The 18,122-nt window shown below is 33.3% G+C and overlaps 1 protein-coding gene across 1 annotated transcript; it reads right to left on the bottom strand.

Annotated features, from left to right (window-relative positions):
- Positions 1 to 1,478: 1,478 nt before the first annotated feature.
- On the bottom strand, positions 1,479 to 1,907 carry LOC132915361 (uncharacterized). Its single transcript, XM_060975163.1, has one exon. It carries the CDS (start codon positions 1,905 to 1,907, stop codon positions 1,479 to 1,481), a length of 429 nt encoding a protein of 142 aa, XP_060831146.1.
- Between the last annotated feature and the right edge of the window lie 16,215 nt (positions 1,908 to 18,122).

Below are 18,122 nucleotides of genomic sequence, written 5' to 3'. Positions count from 1 at the left end.
CGGAACAAGACCTGGATCCTATGCAGGATAGTAATCGAGTCCGCAATAAAGATGGAATTACACGGCTTCGGTGGCGCCAGCGAAAAGACGTATGGAATCTATATTTATCTCCGCACCGTCAACTTTGACGGACACGTCTGAACGTAACTACCCACAGCAAAATAAGACGTAGCGCGGCTCAAATAACGTCATTCCATGGCTGGAGCTAAGCGGTGCACCGCTCGCCATGTCCTTGATCGCTACAATACATCGAGTTTGCCAGACGAGATTACTCGGACCTTTCTAGTGAATTTCGACACACTACCTCCATTGAATTAACAAGTCACCCCATACGCTGACAACCTATGTCGCTAACCGCGTTACACTATCAGTTACGAATAAATAAAGTTATAATCGAATGCTACCACATTGTAAAAAAATATTTTTAATTTCATGTTCAAGTCGTGTTATTTACCATTAGTCATCTTTAATGTTTGTAACTGTAACTATATTTTTTATACTTTTAATATATACTTTTAATTTGATATTTTGTTTACCTGAAATTAGTTGAGTTTGTGCGTGTGTGTGTGTGTGGCGTACAGCAACGCTAACAGATGCTGGAACTAGTTGAGTCTTCTGTCCAATTCCTTCTGGAACGAAGGCAGCGAGTGGTGATTCTTAACACTTTGGGCCAGGAGGAATATCCCTCTAGCAAACTGTGATCGACGAGTGTCGTGGGTAGACAAATCGCCTTTCTCTGCTCCGGTATTTCCACTAATGCTGTTGGGCTTCACGTTGGGGAACATCCTTCGGGTTGGTGTAACCATTCTGGTTGCCAAATCGTCAGGATTTCGGCCACACGGTTATCGACATCGGTTGTCACCGTATGTTAGTTATGTTAATTCAATAGAGGTAGTGTATCAAAATGCACCAGGAAGGTCCGAGTAACGTCGTCTGGCAAAGCACGACGTATTGTAGCGATCACGGACGTGAGAAGCAGTGCAGCACTCAGCTAGAGTCATGCAATGATGTTATTTGAGCCGTGCTACCTCTGATTTCGCTCTGAGTAGTTGCATCCAGACGTGTCCGTCAAGTTCATGGTGCGGAGATAAGTATAGATTCCATACGTTTTCTCGCTGGCGCCACCGAAGCCGTGTAATTCCATCTTTATTGCGGACTCGATTACTATCCTGCATAGGAACCAGATCTTGTTCCGTAATGGTAACTGAGGATAACATCTGTTTCATTCTTAATGTATGTCTGCTGGAGGACATTCGTCCCAATTGATCTTGCATTACCAAACCCGTTGTAGCAGCTTCTTTGCCCGATCAGCGGGACAAACAATTCCAGCGAGTCGTAATTTTGGCGATTTCGCAGCTGATCACTCGTTTCGCGAATAGAGGGAGGTGGTGGGTGTAGCCTCAATTGAGTAGAGGGTGAAATCGTCGACGGAGTTTCAGAAAACGTCACGAGTTTTCAATATCGAATGACGTCTGTGCTTAGCTTGGAAAGGATGATGTCCATAAGAATAGTGTCTGACGTGTTGGCGCTCCTAAGTTCGTCAACGCGCGTAGATATTGCTTGATCGTATCGACCAAATACTCCAGGGTTTTCGACGATTCCTTGGTCAGCTTAGGATAGTTTTGAATCGCGTTCCAGTGACGTAGATCGAGGTTAGGTTCTGGACAGTCGAACTTCTCCTTCAGAATGGCGATTGCGTGGGTGTAATTAGCGTCAGCAGTGTTCAACGATCGAATGCAGTACGCGGATTTTCCCATTACAGTGGACCGGAGATACTGTAGCTTTTGTACGGGTGTCAAATAGTCGGTGCGTTCCATTTCTACAGAGAAGATGTCGTAGAAAATATTCCAACTTTCCATGGCTCCGTCGAATGTGGGTAAATGCAGTTGTGTCACTTTAATCGCCATCGGCCCAGAGATTGCGGATGATCTGCCATTTATGAATGTCTAGGAGAGGTGATGTTCGTTCACTGTCGACGAGATTCGTTAATCGTGCGACGAGAGCGCGATATTCGCGTAGTGCATCGAATCGGCGCCCGTGTTCATCGTCGTCGAACTCCCCTAACTCGTTCTGGATAACCTTGAACAAGATTCACATGTCGTCGATAGATGTATGATTTCACTTTAAAAGAGCCACTTCATGCTCACCGAATGTCACTCACTTAACACTTTAAACATAACTGTTTATTTTCAACACCTTTTAAACACTAGAAGTGTCCGCGACGATGCGTTGAGTGCATGTCTGTTTCTTCGGAGACTCGAATGAAATGTGTTTTGACGGAAGAGTCGATGACTATTAAAGTTCGATGAAGGTGATGTCGAGAAGGAAAACTAAGGTGTGTCTAAAGTCCGAGACGAGCGGATTGGTTGATGGTAATTTTCGTTAAGAAAGTGAGGGAAACGGCTGTTTAGTTGCCTGCCAATTGGTTGAAGAAATGCTTTGGGGGTGAAGGAAGGGTACTGGCCGCCTCCGACCAAAGGTCACACTTTGGCCGAAAGCGGCCGTACACGAGACAACCGGCTTATCCCGTATAATACCGTAAAGAACAATAAACCTAAGTAATGAGGTAGGTATTCTAGTAATGAGGATTTTAGACGCGGCACTAATACTTCCTTGGTATTATCGCGGGTTCGAGCAGATATACTTGAACATGTATTGACCATCTTGACCGATGGATGAATGAGAATATATGGTTGAATCACAGAACGTACCACTCCTGTTTATATTGTAATAAAATGAAAATATTTCTAATATGTTTTACACATTATAGTGTACATTATAATGATATTATATAAATTATTCAATATAATGATGAAATCGTTTTTCTCGTGACAACTTCTACATTCCTCGTTATACTTTTATTTAGATTATTTGCAAAATTAAAACCGCCAGACGGATAACATTTTAAATTCTAATATCATGTAATAAATCTTTCCTGATCTCTACTTTGCGATAAAATAATTACGATTAATAAAAAATATTATTTTTAATAATTACTTTTAATATATAACAACTTAATTTTCTCTAAAAATTTAAAGATCATAAAGTAAAATACCGATAATGATGTTTATTGCAATAAAGTAACGGATAATTCAAATTCCATTTAAAAACATTATAAAGAAATGTGTATGATCTTGATTTGATATCTTGATTAAACTTTCGTAGGAAAAAATAATATACGGAATATAATAGATATTATAGTCACAAATAAAATTATGATATATTCTCCAACATAATATCGCTATGATGCAGAACATCGACACTTCGGTTGAAGCATGAATGTTCCACAATAAATTTTATAAGCAATTACGTTGCTTTTTTTAAATTCAATAATTCCATCTACTATTACTTTTTAATTTATTTAATTTACACCAACTAAAATGAAACTCACCTTTCCTAGATGACATGTTTTCAACCCTGCAACACTCATCAGGTTAAAGATAAAGAAAATTAGAATTTCGTCCTTCGAAGGAACTAAACACGCATTTTTCCGGGTCTTTGATCAAAACATTGAAAGAAAAAAATCTGACAGAAATGGTAAAAAACTTTTGGCGGAAATGATATAAAGCAGGGGTAAGAGAGATGAAATTTTCAGCAAATATTTCCCCCGCGATGACAAAAATATCACCGACTGCGCTTTCACGATGGCATTAAAAACTACCAGCACGTTGGTTACATTTTGCTTTTATTAAAGCATCGTGTTCCGTCTTTTGAATAATGTATCGCATTGTAGCGTACGGTTACTGGATACCTGGATATGTACTTTTAATGTCGTGTACCTTCAAATCCCCATTAGTCATCCCCTTTAGGATATTCTTCGCTTAGCTAATCAACGATTATATCGATTCGTAACTCGTTACGTGAACTTTCAAGACGATATTGCTGTCGTAAGTGTGATCCTCGATGATCAAACCAGTAAACGCGTGCTATCTTTTTTGTATATTTATTTTTTTATATAATAACGAAGGAAGTTTCGTGACTATACAGAGTGTTCAGTAAAGAATGTTCTATGAGCAAACTAATAAACGGTATTGGGCATTGATCAATTACCATTTTTAATTCTGTTGCCATCCACGAATATTTTATGTTTCGATATAGCTTTCATTTCAACCGAAGAACGTAAAAGCGCTAATTTCATCAAATTATTAATACCTACGATTAATTTCAGGTATTCTGAAAATTATTATAATTACATTGCGAATCTCTATACATTTTCAAAAAATTAAGGAATGGAAAACTGCACAAAAAATATAAATCGAAAGTAAAGAGCCATTATAATATTTAGCAGATAAAAAAAAATTTCTATTTAAATTGCATATAACTACATATCTTTGTATAATGTAAGAATTTACGAAGAAGAATCTTCAACCCGGAAATTCAAAAAGTTATGAAATTTTGAGAATATGTAAAATATATATGTATAGGTGTGTATAACGCCACTTTCTTTGCTGCTCAAGGTCACTCAAGGGAGGTAAAATAGAATCGCGACTGAATATTATTTTCCGTCCATTGAAGTTTGAGATTGTTAATGGCACGTCAGAATTCCATTAAGATTGATTTTTCCGTCGAGAGGAGAAGAACCTCTGGAATCGTGCATAACACACCTTCGTAAATTGGTGTTATCGAGTTACAATGTTTCAGTCAATTTTCTTCTAATACCTCTTTGTGGAATTAATTACATGATACAATTTCATATATATCGATAGACGTAAAGAATTTACGTTTTTTAAATTTAATAATTAGTTTTAGATGAACTATTTATGCGAATATTAATTTACAAAACAATACACCCACGAGAAATATATAAATACATATGTCGGAGATGAAAGGACATCGGGGCCTTTGTTTCGGAATGTTCGGAAAGGTCCCTAATACTTTAGCCCAGACTTTTAAGTATAGCCGTACTTAAGCAATAAAACTGAGGAATACCTGTTTGTGAGTTATGTCAATTATGTTTGCCCAAGATTCACTACAGCGGGCTAAGTATGTATACAGTTCCTTACAAATTATTATCAATTTTACAAAGCTTTAGTTGTATCTACCTTGCCAAGCAATTTAAGAAATCTTTATTTCTTCATTTTTACTCCTGCTGTTAGCTAATGCCAGCCATTGTTGTAAATAAACTGCTACAGTTTAGATGTAGGTACTTCGACCCTCTTTGAGCACCAATTGTACCCAGCGCAATTTTATACTTAATGAAGTTCAATAAACATTGGACAAATTGTTAATTCTTTCACAGAAAGTAATTCTCCGATTGACGATGCGAAAGGAAATGAATTGTTGTATTGATAGAAAATGATTTATCGAAAGTTTTATAAACGCATTAAAGAGAATAATTATTGACATTAATCAAATCTCTTATTTTTACTGATGAAATGTATTACTGTATTCAATGGAAAAGTAGAATGAAAATGGTTATCAATATAGTTTCGATCGTTTTAAATCATTCGCAGAAATAATAAATACAACAATGAAAATTTTATTGTTTATATATGGAGATTGTCGTATCAGTTCCGTCATAACTCTGTTTTATACGCTTAACAAGCATGTATTTCTCGGCTTCATGTTAGCAAATAAACCAACGAGTCGAACATACCGCATTTATTTATTGAACTTTCCCGTGTTTTTTCTTTTTCCAATAATTAATTTGCAATAATTTGTGTTTTTCGTAAAAAAGGGCACCAGGTGCTGCTTACTTACGCAGATTTGTCATACCTGTAACGTTCAGTATGCACGAGACGAACACGAATTTAGGTGTACCATTACCACGATTATGAAGTGCAATCTAACATCATTAATCGAGATTGGGGACACGGTAATGAATTATCGATTTATTCGTTCGATTTTTCCTCGAACTAACGATCGATTTCTTCAAGTGGAATTCCGTGAGCATGTTGAATTTCTCCTTGTACGAAGGTGCAGAGATTAAAAAACGTTAGATGCTAATAAGATGCTTAACATATACAAGCATTTATGATTATACTGCAAGGCTTATCCAAATTTGTGTTTTTACGAAAGGATATAAAGAAATGAAACCTGCACAGATATTTGTTCTTTTCAGTCTCTATTTTCCTTTCTTCACTACTGTTGTACGTTGAAATTATGAAATTAAAATAATCTGCTTTAACTCGAACTGAAACTTACTTTCAAACGAATTTAAATTAACTCAAATGGGTTTGGTTATGCGTTTCAATAAGAAACCGCTTGAAACATGCTTGATGCATACTAACGTTCTTTTATATCAGTTTTATAAAATACTTCTAGAGCGCTTATGTAATAACAATAGAAATGTTATGTATATAAATTACTGTTGACGATGTAACTTTTATTTCCTCCAATAAATAATAATTAGTATGGCGCTAATAAAGTAGATATGAAAAATAACTAGTTGTAACAGAAATTTGTCCCACCCGTGGCAGCTTCTGAGCTACTTACTATTTCTATTACAATAGGTCATGTACGGCAGATTCATTGACCGTGCGCATCGCTGCCTTCCAGGAGTTTTCCGGAATTTTTACCACACCCTTGCGAAGGGCCTTTCTTGGCAACGAGACGAGTCTTTGCGTGTCCTCGTTAACGAAGGTCACCGATCTCAAACAGTTAAACACTGTGTCGACGCGGAAGACGCGCTTTCGCGAAGAGATCATTCTATACTCGTTTTTATATATTTCTCTACCATAATTTTTAACTTTTTTAAAAATTTAATTATATTTTAAGCAGAATTTAATCTGGATATACCGACTTTTTAATTAAAAATTTGCCAAATAAATAATTTACTTAAATCGAACTGTAACGACTTATTTTTTATAATTATCATAAGTATGTAGTTATGATAGAATATTATGACAACTAACTTGGTTTTCAGAAGCTAGTATGCAGCGATAAAATTTCATAGAAGTATTTTGTTACGCGACACGTTAATTCTTTCTTTGAATTTGAAGTTAAATTAAGTAAGGTTACTTCTAAGCTGATTCAAAGACTAGGTATTGATGTAAACAGTGATATTTAAATAGTAATTATATGTATCAACTTATATAATAAATAGTAAAAACTGTTATTGCTTTTTCAATAAGTACTTTAGATTTATATGTAGACTAGTGACTATAGGAATCATAGTAAACGATACCTCTAATTATTAAACTGTACTAATAGAGAACATGACAATGGTTGATACAGATCATCAAGGAAACGATCCGTTGGCCAAAATAATATATTTATGAAAATTAAGGATTTAGAATGTATAGGAAAATTTGTATAGATGATAAATTAACAATTGCGTATTGATACGCACAACCCTTTGAATTAAGCCTCATTAAGGAGTTCTTTTATAAATATGGAATATATATAGATTCCGTTTCATAAATTATGACAAGGAATATATAGATTTGCCATAAATATTTTCATATTTATGGAAATCTATGTGACCTGTATGAAATATTTTGAAATTTTATTAGCACTGTAATGAGATTCAGCTACCATATGATAAAATTTGATATAAATCTGAAAATATACATAGGAACTATGGGATATTTAATGCAAGTATATATGTATATCAATATCAAAAATGTATTTAAGCAGTCAATTATCCATTATATCGATAAACCTGAATATTTAATAGAATCATCTTTAACTTTTATCATATATTTAAGACTTAAATCTTAGTTTCTTCTTCTTAAATTTTAAGATGTCTATTCATGCTGTATACTATTTTTTTTTCTAAATATTTATATGTCTGCAATGAATATCCTATACTTTCTATATATATTTTCTGATTGATTTATAATCGTGATAATCATATGTTATTATGAGACTAATGAAATTTCAAGATGCTTTATATAATACATAGAACATATTCGTAAAAAGTTTCTATAAATATTCCTCTGTTTTACATATGCGTTTATTATATAAGAGTAAAATAAAATTAAAGAAGCAATGTAGTTTCTCAAAATGTGATTAAACAGTATGGATATGTGGCAGGAGTGCACCTGTGTACGAATTCTTCCACGCAAGTGCAGCCTTTGATGCTGGTAGTGCACTGTATACGCAAGAGCCCATACGGACTTTTTGCACGAATTACGAAAGCTCTTCTAACTGGCTCTTCAAACCTGGAAAGCTTACTTCTGTCCATATGCATAACACTCATTTTTGTTTATGGATAAAAGCAAAAGCATTGCTCTCCTTTGCTATAGTCTTGCGTAATATGTCCGACTTATGCTTGCTTACTGCTATGCTTGATATTAGGAGATTGCTGAAACACGGAATGTGTAGTCGTTTGTATGAAGCGATAGCAGGACAGGGAATTTTTAACGTACAATAAAACGATGTTCCGAGAGATGTACAGCGCTTTGTCTTTATAGCTTTCTCGCATCTTGAAAGATGAGAATAGAAAGTTATTTGTAAAAGTACTTGTTCATTTTCCTTCACAGTATACTTAATCTTCAGTTCACATCATCGAATTACTTAATTCTAGAGCATTTCATTTTAATTTACGATAACGTGACATTTATCGAGTAAAATATACAATAAGAATTAAAATTAAATACCGTAGAATTAAGAACCGAACTCGAGGATTAACCATTTAAAATTTAAATTGTGTTTTAAACAGAATATAATAACAATGCAAGTAAACATTCATACGATCTTCCAAATTAAATTTATAGGGTGCCAGAATTATATATGTTTATTATAAATGTATTTATTATAAATAACAAATGCAAAGAGAGAAATACTACTATTTCATAGCATCATTACCTTAATTTGAATATTTTGTATATTTACCTTTATGTCTTATAGAATCTAAATCTTTCCACGTTTAAATTTTCCATAAATGCTTAAATATTCGCAGTATAATTACTACTGTCCCCTTTCTGACATTTCATTTATGCAAGAGAGTATTAAATTAATATATTCATGATCATGATTCCAGAATAGCTTTTTAAATTCAGAATTTACACACTATTCCTAAATTAAATTGTATCTACAAAATTCTTATGAGATTATCTAAAATATATTTTTGTTTAATTCATACGTTTATTCTGTTTATATTCTACAATTATTATGTTATTATAGTATTATTATTACATCCAGACTTGAGAATCATTTAAATAAAATAAAGGTATCCCCCGTGTAACACGGTGCTCTTACAACACGAATATGCACTCAGATACACAGATAATACACGGTTCAAGAATTGGGCAAATTCCTGCACCTGCACGTAACGGTACGCAATGAGATTTTTTTAATTTTCATTCAAGAAAACGTGTGTAAAAATATTAAAATTTGTAATTTATTTCTAGTTCATTTCAATGGAGTATTAACCATTTGCACTCGAAAATTTGTTCACTGTATCGAAATAGCAACTGAGAGCGTTTCAGATAAAAAATCAATGGCCTCTTTTATTTTAAACTATTTATAAACTAACATACATCATATTAATATGTAATACTTTAATTTAATTACTAATTTTTTTAGTAACATGTTTCTTATAGGTATGAAAATATAATATACTTTTGTTAACTGATGGAACCTAATCCCCATTTTTGCAGTAATTCTTTGTTTCACATAAGAGGGATTCGGATAACATGGCATTCTTTCGAAACCTAACTGCCGTTTTATGGGTGTCATCTATATTTGAAAAATAATAATTTAAATGATATATCACCTACCTTATTTGGTTAGATGTTGTTTTGAAATAATATTTAATGCTCGTTATTTTATTTGGAAGAGAATTAAAGTAGAAGATTTTGTTGAAAATTATTATTTAATTATTTATTTAATTTTGACACAAAATAAAGTTCCTTTCGCTATGTCATATCTAAATTAAAAATAAAGTCGAAATAATCCATTATTTTAAATCAAATTTGCCCAAGTATGCATTTAAAATTCCATTTATAATTATAAAAGTATAAATTTAAAATTTCAAATATATCATGCATTTATATAGCTTTATGTGAATGAAAAGCATCGAGTTATTTTGTAAAATATGTTCTCAAATTATTTTATGTAAATTCAACTTTGAATCGTTCAAATAATATTAGTAAGCGATAATATCGATTTTAGATTTAGTAAGTTTCTTGAATTTTGAGATGTCTCAATATCATCTCGAGAAGTTTAATAAAATTTTTAATCAATTATTTCTAAAAGCAGTTTCTAAAAAACACGAAAAGACCTTTCCTTTATTTAATATTACACAGTTAGTTCCCTTTGGGTAGGATATGTTCGTAATTACTTAAGTAAAATTAGCAATTACCTCGTTTACTTCAAATCCTAACTTATGGTATCTAATGAGGTCATATCAATCGTCTCATATTCCAGTTGACTAGTTCGTCGATCTTCAAATACTCTGCAAATACTTTTTTCCTTTTTTTTTTTTTTTTTCGTGGAGGAAATCCGCACGGACACCTACCGCTTCTAGGGGGAAGAGCGGCGTGGTAGTTCGGACTCCAACCGAACCCGGGAACCGCTGTGGAGACACACCGGGCCCCCCGCGAACAACATTCTGACCGTAAATGGCGCGGCGTACTGCCATGTCTCGTCGCGCACTCTCCCAGGGGCCGTCCGGATTCCCAACCGGACTGCTTGGCGGCTCCCGGGTCCTGGAGGGTCGGGCACCTAATTTCAACCCCTTTCGATGGTCGCGGCGGCACTCGCGTGCCTCGTGTAGGCGCGTCCACGGGCACCGCCGCGCCCTTGTCGGCCAATCCTCTCGGGATGGGAAGCCAGCTCCCTCGACCACTACACCGCCGCCAACAACAGCATAACTAGCTCGCTGAAGGAGGCTACGGCCTTCCTGCCCTTCCTAAATACTCCGCAATTACTTAGTCACGCATGAACTCTTTTACCGACCAATCGCGGATTAAACGCTTCCACTTAATGGCTGCACTTCAAATCAATCAAAACACCTTGATCTTCAAGTTCGAACATCTAACAGCATCTTGCTACGATTATAGATTCACCAAACAGATAAGAGATTCGCCAAATATTAAATTAAATTAATAATCTAATTAAAAAATATATTATTAATTCACAATTAGTTAACAAATAACGAACATGTAACAAGATTTTCTACAAAATGTCAGAACAACACGAAACACTAGATTATGCATTTCGTTTTCTGGTATTTCATATACTAAATTTGACAAAATTAAAGTTAAAACATCATTTAAACTAATATTTATTTCTTGATTTCGAAGCAGGTATTGAAGTACTTGCTATGGGATTTATCTCTTGAGATTACACGTTAAATGGATTTTTTAATTGATATGTCTAAAATATTAATTTTTTGATGAAAATCAGCTTTAATCAGCTTGTATAGTAAGGGGGCAAGTCGCAGGTTATTTGGCTATTACAAAAGAGGTTTATGATTCAGGAAAGAGAAAATATTAGAGAAGAGAACAAAAAGTCGCATCGATTAGTACAGCGGTTTTCAACCTGGGAGACGTGAACTATTGCCGGAGAAGGTGTCAACAGTTTTTAATAAAATATTAATTTTCATACCATAATATCTACAAATAAATAAAGCTTCGTATCATAACGCACGTATATGATATAGCGAAACCTTATTATTATTCTATTAATTGTAGTTTTCAGTTTTTTGTTTTTTTCTTTTTTGTAATAAAGTTTTTATTATTTAAAACGTGTCCATGTTATTATATCTATTAAAAAAATAAAAGGTAGGCAGGCGCGGAAAAATTTTTTTTCGGGGAATTGAACATATAGGTCAACTGAAAAAAATAAAAGTGGGTTTGAAGCTTTTTAAGCTTCTTCAGTTTTGTAACAGGGATATGCATTATTTAATTTTCATGAAAACATTTTCTAGTTCCTACTGGTTTGAAGCTTTAACAAGTTTTAGCTACTTGTGTGGGATCTTGAATAAAATGTCAATTTAACATCATATCAAGGTAGTCATGAAAACAGACATGGCACGTATAATGTAATTCATCGTGGAAGATTAAGACGGTATACAAACGTTATTATTATATATATTTCGTAAAATTAGATTCATTATTACATAATTCTGTTGAACTTTTGTACATGTACATAAAATATTTGCACATTAGAACAGAGAAAAGATGAGGAGACTTCTCATGGGAATCGAAATTGTGACCTCTTGGCTACAAAACTGTGATTTTATGTCTATCGTCAAGCGAGGTTTTTAATTCTCTATTGTTTTTGCTCCCCTTTTCTTTCGTTTTATTATAGTATATATTTATTTATCATACACAGTGTATTACATACAGTTATTAGAATGATATACATTTTATACTTCACTTTCATTACAGCAACTAAGTAAGCATTCTTTGCTGTTGTTAACAGGTATGATCCTTTCTTGGAATAACGAATACACTTTTGGTTGTATTACTGGTTAAAAGTTGTACATAGCTTTAAATTGTTCAAACAATATTGATTGTTAAAGTTGTATAAATATAATTGTGGCTATTATATTACTTATTAAATATTCAAGGTCATTTATTTCCACTACCTATTCATTTATTTTTGTTCCTCGACTGTATTTCAATGTATTTCAGCATTAAAAAATACGATAGAAAAGAATAATTACTCCACTTTCAAAAAATAATAGTGACCTTCCAAGATTTAAGAAAAAATGAGCGTGTAAAATCTCTTTCTCTAACAATACTCTACCTTTCCAATTATTCATACATGTTATATGCTTTAAAGATGCTGCGGTATCATTAAAAGTAAAAAAGGTATTTAAGTGTTCATGCACATTGTATATATATAATGCATTAAATTATTAATTCATTAAACAATAAATATGTTTTCGATAAAATTGGCATTATTTCCGTTTTACAAAACATATTCGGAAAATATGTTTCTACTGTTAACATATAATTAAAGTCAACCCCTTTCTCACGAGCTAAAAAAGTATTCGGTACTAAACGCGTTAAACATGCTTTTAATGTTAAATTCATCTCGTTTTCTTATAAAAATCGTCACATATCTAACTCCATACTCTGTACTGTACTTCATACTCTGATAAAACATTGCAATAATACACACATCAGGAACAAACAAATCCACCCTGAAGTGGAAATATCTTCTGAGGGACGCAATATACATGAAAATTACTTGCCCAACTTAATTCGCATTTTTCAAATTGCAATATTTTTCTTTCTCTTCTCCCGAACTTGTTTAGCCACAAATTACTTCTTTTATACACTCGCGTAATTAGCGTGGTAAATTGATGAAAATCCAGAGGAAGCGTTTTTGAAAGTTGTTTAAATTATCGTTAATTATTTATGGACAGAAAGTTGTAATATTTTATGATTTAAAATGAGATTGTTGATAGAAGGTTATCTTATTTTGATCATTCTAACAAAACGTCCTTGTTAATTAAGTTAATTAAGATAGATGGGACAAAAGAGTGAGTGGAAAGAACTAATTATAAGGAAAGGGCGTTTGAAAAATAGAAGGTAGAATGGAAGTATGGTTTTTAAAATTTGTATGAATGAAAACACATATATTAAGTTTTGATTTCACTTCTTAAATATAACTGCATGCAACAATTTTTTCAAGATAATGAACATTTCTAAAAGTAGAACGGTTTAACGTTTCTTATTCTTAACAGCAAGTATAAATTTTAAGAGCAACATAATTTATGAAACAATTGAGACCAATCACACGTATATGTAAGATATAGATATACTGTCAATGATTTTGTAATTTGATGTTTCAGGCGAGTAACATTCGTTGAATGCAATATTTACCTGTACAATCATTATTTAACACAATTCAAAAATCACGCAATCTTACTCTTTTTCTATCTTACTTACATTTATTTATCCTTTTATACGAGAAAATTATTATTGACAATTAGTATGTATGTTAAACTTTATTTAATGTCTATTGAGTTAAAGTTATTTAATTAAAATCTATTCTACTCTATTTGCCAATATTCTAAACACTAATAGCACTCTTTAAAACGATTCACGTTCTAAACATCGTTTACAAAGTAAAATGCTCTCGCAGAATACCGTTTAGTCCAATAAACACAATGCCAATATCGAACAATATCGAAGAGAATGAAATAATTGGTGTAATGAATATTGTATAGAACGTTGAAATAGATAATTAGTAGAAGTGTATTACAAAGATGGAAATTTTGCATAAATTTTTATTGTAAGAATCTAAATTTCTAAAAGTAGGTTGAAATTAAGTCATGCATATACCCAATGCTTAAGATTAGTGCGTGAAGGAAGAGTGCACGGCTATCTGAGGTTCTAGGTGAATGTAACAAAACGTGTCCTGAAAATATTTACCTAGTTTGCCTCAATTAAATGAAAGAATCCGTAAAATAGAGAAAGAGAGAATACACGGGTGTTGGTACGTATTATATGCGAGATGAATGCACGAGTTAAACCTCCTCGCCTTTTGCACATGGAAACGAGTTTTTAAAAGTTTTCCCTCGTGAAATTAATTCAACTTATTAGCTTCTCGGTGGCACATCTCAAGCATTAAGAAAGTGGGTCACAGATTCAAATAAGGTATCATAGAACACATCATAAACAATAGCAGAAGAAATGATTTAAAAAAGATGTATCAGTTTTATAGATAAACTTAAATCACTTTACTACGTCCATACGTCTAGCATTGAAACCATTCAAATTTTCTACAAGTTATTTAAAATTGCTGTTATGTAATGTACTGTATCAGTAACTATCTGTATTTATATTTACTTATCAAACTGATTAAAAGTCCTTGTACATCTTACGACAAGGTTATTTTTATTTAAATAAATTGTATAATAATGAAGTATAATAAGATATTTATTTCTTAACATACAAATAAAAAATAATTGTTTATGCAGATATAAACATTATTTCATATAAATAAAAGAACAGAGATTTCGTTACCTTGACATGGTATATATGTATATTAATTTTACAATGAAATTTTACAGCAATTAATTTTGATAAAAATTGACTTTTTATAAAAAGTAATAAAATTTTCATAGGAAACCGCATACGTCTCTGTTATAAGTAAAAATATGAAAAAAATGTTATAAATATAAATTCGTAAATACTTTATTAAACAATTATGATAAACATTCGAAACAATAATAATTAATCTATGATAATTAATAAATAACGATATAATCGGAAGAATAAAACGAAATTGACGATATTTATATTAATTGTTAATCTCATTTGAGAGCGTTGAAAGACAAAATTGTAATTGATTACATTGCAAACTTGTTTTTTTATACCCTTTAACTTCTCAGACCATTTTGTGAAAAAAATCGATAGAAGGGACATACTGTATAAATAGTCTTTTACTCTTTTTTTTAAGAAGTCATGTTAAGAATTTCTTCGAAACGTCAAGCGTAACATAATATTAACCTCAAATAACAAAATATAAGTATAGTAAATGTTTTTCACACCAATGGTTGTATTTATGTCTTTCTTAAATTCATATAACATGATTGATATAGACATATTCTCGTGTTTTGCAACTGCTCAATTAGGTACTATTTGTTCAATATATACTGATTTCTAAATTGAGACAAGAAAATTTGGAGCCCTATGAATATCGTCACCCTAATAAAATAAATTGATCATAAATCTAACCCCTAATCATAAAGTTAACCCGACATATATATATATATAAGAAGATACTCGCACATTCAGTAGCTATAAAAAATATTTGTACATCATTGTACTTATTAGAGCATTTACATAGCTACTAATTAATTAGATTTATATATATCAAATCTAATGCAATTATTTATTGCTTCCTTTATGGGGTGACATGACTTCTAGTTCAGACAATACTTCGTTGCTCGTTTTCGCGGTTATGAACTCCGCTCTCTCTTTCGTTTAAGCTTATAAGTCCTCACAAGTTTACATCGCGTTCTCAAAAAATCATACCAACTTAATAATAAAATGAAATTAATACATAAGAAAAAGTGAGCGTACATATACTATTCACATTATATACAATCAAATTGTCTGGCATTATATTACAAAGCAGCATTTAAAGTTTGAAAATTCAAAAGATTATGAAACTCCCTTCATCTATCATCAATAAATTTGAAAAGTTATAATTTTTTCTATAAGCAGTTCCATTCAATATAAACAATTTCGAATATAATGTATATAACTATTTCAATAGTTTTAAATTGATCATATTCTAATTGATTTAATGATGATGGAAGAAGTACGGCAATATGTTCCAAGAGTTTTAACAGTAATTTGGTTATCATAGGAGAATGTCGCTTTGTCATTGCACTCATCGTATGGTACCTATACCTAGAAGAAAAAAATTACGTCCAAGACCAAAACAATATCCCGATAATTTTCCACATAAAAAGAAAAATAGGGATAAAGACAATACTCTACGAGGAAAACTTAAACGGACAGACCGCAGACACCAGGTGGAGGTACAACATGGTCCTCCCCCTAAAAGACACTAAAGACAAACACAGAAAAAACACAGAAAAATATTGGTGGATTCCAAACCCATAATAAAATATAAGTCAAAACTACCAATTCGATAAAAACCAATTCTACCACCGGGTAACCTAGATGTAAATACTGTAAATATGTAAATACTGTAATCATTGTAAATAATCCAATTTAACATCTCCCTCCCCGCCCCTATCATCCCGCCACCTCCCCCCCCCCCAAAATCCCACAACGCACAAAAGTAAACCACCGAAGAGTCCTGTTTTGCGGCCAAGTTTCAGGACAAAATACAACACAAACAAGAATACACAAAAACCACGCTCCATAGCGACTTAAATCCAAAAAACAAAAATAAACACAAAAACCGAAAAACCATGACACATAATAGAGCATGGCTACGTCGTACCGTCGCGTATCGGTACTTTTGCCTAACACACTATACTCAAATTCATTGTCTATTGTGAATCTCAAAAATGTATTAAAAAAAAAAACAAATCTTGGCTAAATAAACTATTAAAAAAAAAAAAAAATACTCGTTCTCGTCCGATTACGAAAGTCAAGCAGCGCTGGGCACGGGTAATACTTAGATGGGTGACCGCTTGGGAACTCCGTGTGGTGTTGGCTTTTTTACTTTTTTTAACACTTAGTCAACAGAACGCGCAGATCTCTCTGTGAAGAACATCGCTAAATGACCGAACGGACAAATCTCCCTTTTTGACTTTAGCAACGCGTTTTCTTTTTTGTTGTTGTTATTACCAGTTATTCCTTACCTGGAATTGTCCCCAATTAATTGCGATTCCATTTCCGCTTTTATAAAGTACAATATTGTAATAAAATACACCAATTTAGTGGTCATAAAGTTAATTAAAAAGTTACACTATCAGTCATGACTAAATAAAGTTATAGTCCAACGATATCACACTGTAAAAAGATATTAAAATGGTATCATAGGAGAATGTCGCTTTGTCATTGCACTCATCGTATGGTATAATTCTACAATGATTTCTTTCTTTATGATATATTTTAAAGTATTTTATATAACATACAATTTGGAAATTAGGTTACAGAAACACATATAAGAAACATTCGGTGATTGCACGGAAATCGGAAATCAAATGTTGCAATTATAGGCATATAGAGACTGTTCTAAAAGTTCTTGAGTTCTTAGATATGCCCAACGTAGAAGAGGAAATGCGAGTGAAAGAAAAAGAGCGACTGAGAGTCGAAGCATACGGCAAACATTAAACCTTTTTTTTTTTTTATTTTTCCGTGGAGGAAATCCGCACGGACACCCGCCGCCTCTAGGGGGGAGGGCGGCGTGGTAGTGTCGGACTCCAACCGACTAAAACCTTCACGAAGACTGTCTCTACTGCGTCGAGGGGAGCCCAGGAACCGCTGCGGCGACACACCGGCCCCCACGCCGCGCAATATTCCGTCTATACTACGTCTCTCCCTCTCTCAGAGGGCGTCCGGATCCCCAACCGGACTGTTTGGTATCTCCCGGGTGCTGGAAGGTCCAGCGCCTAACTTCATTCCCCTTCGGAGGTCGCTACGGCTCACCCGCGCCCCATATAGGCGCGTCCACGGGCACCGCCGCGTCCTCTTCGGCCGATCCTCTCGGGATAGGAGGCCCGTTCCCTCTCCCGCTCCGACGCCTCTTTCCGCAGCATCACTTGCTCGCAGAAAGAGGTTACGGCC

The sequence above is a fragment of the Bombus pascuorum genome, chromosome 16 (assembly GCF_905332965.1).
Source record: "Bombus pascuorum chromosome 16, iyBomPasc1.1, whole genome shotgun sequence".
NCBI classification, from domain to species: Eukaryota; Metazoa; Arthropoda; class Insecta; order Hymenoptera; family Apidae; genus Bombus; species Bombus pascuorum.
The sequence above is the reverse complement of the archived record's forward strand: the minus strand, read 5'-3'. Positions and strand labels throughout refer to the sequence as shown.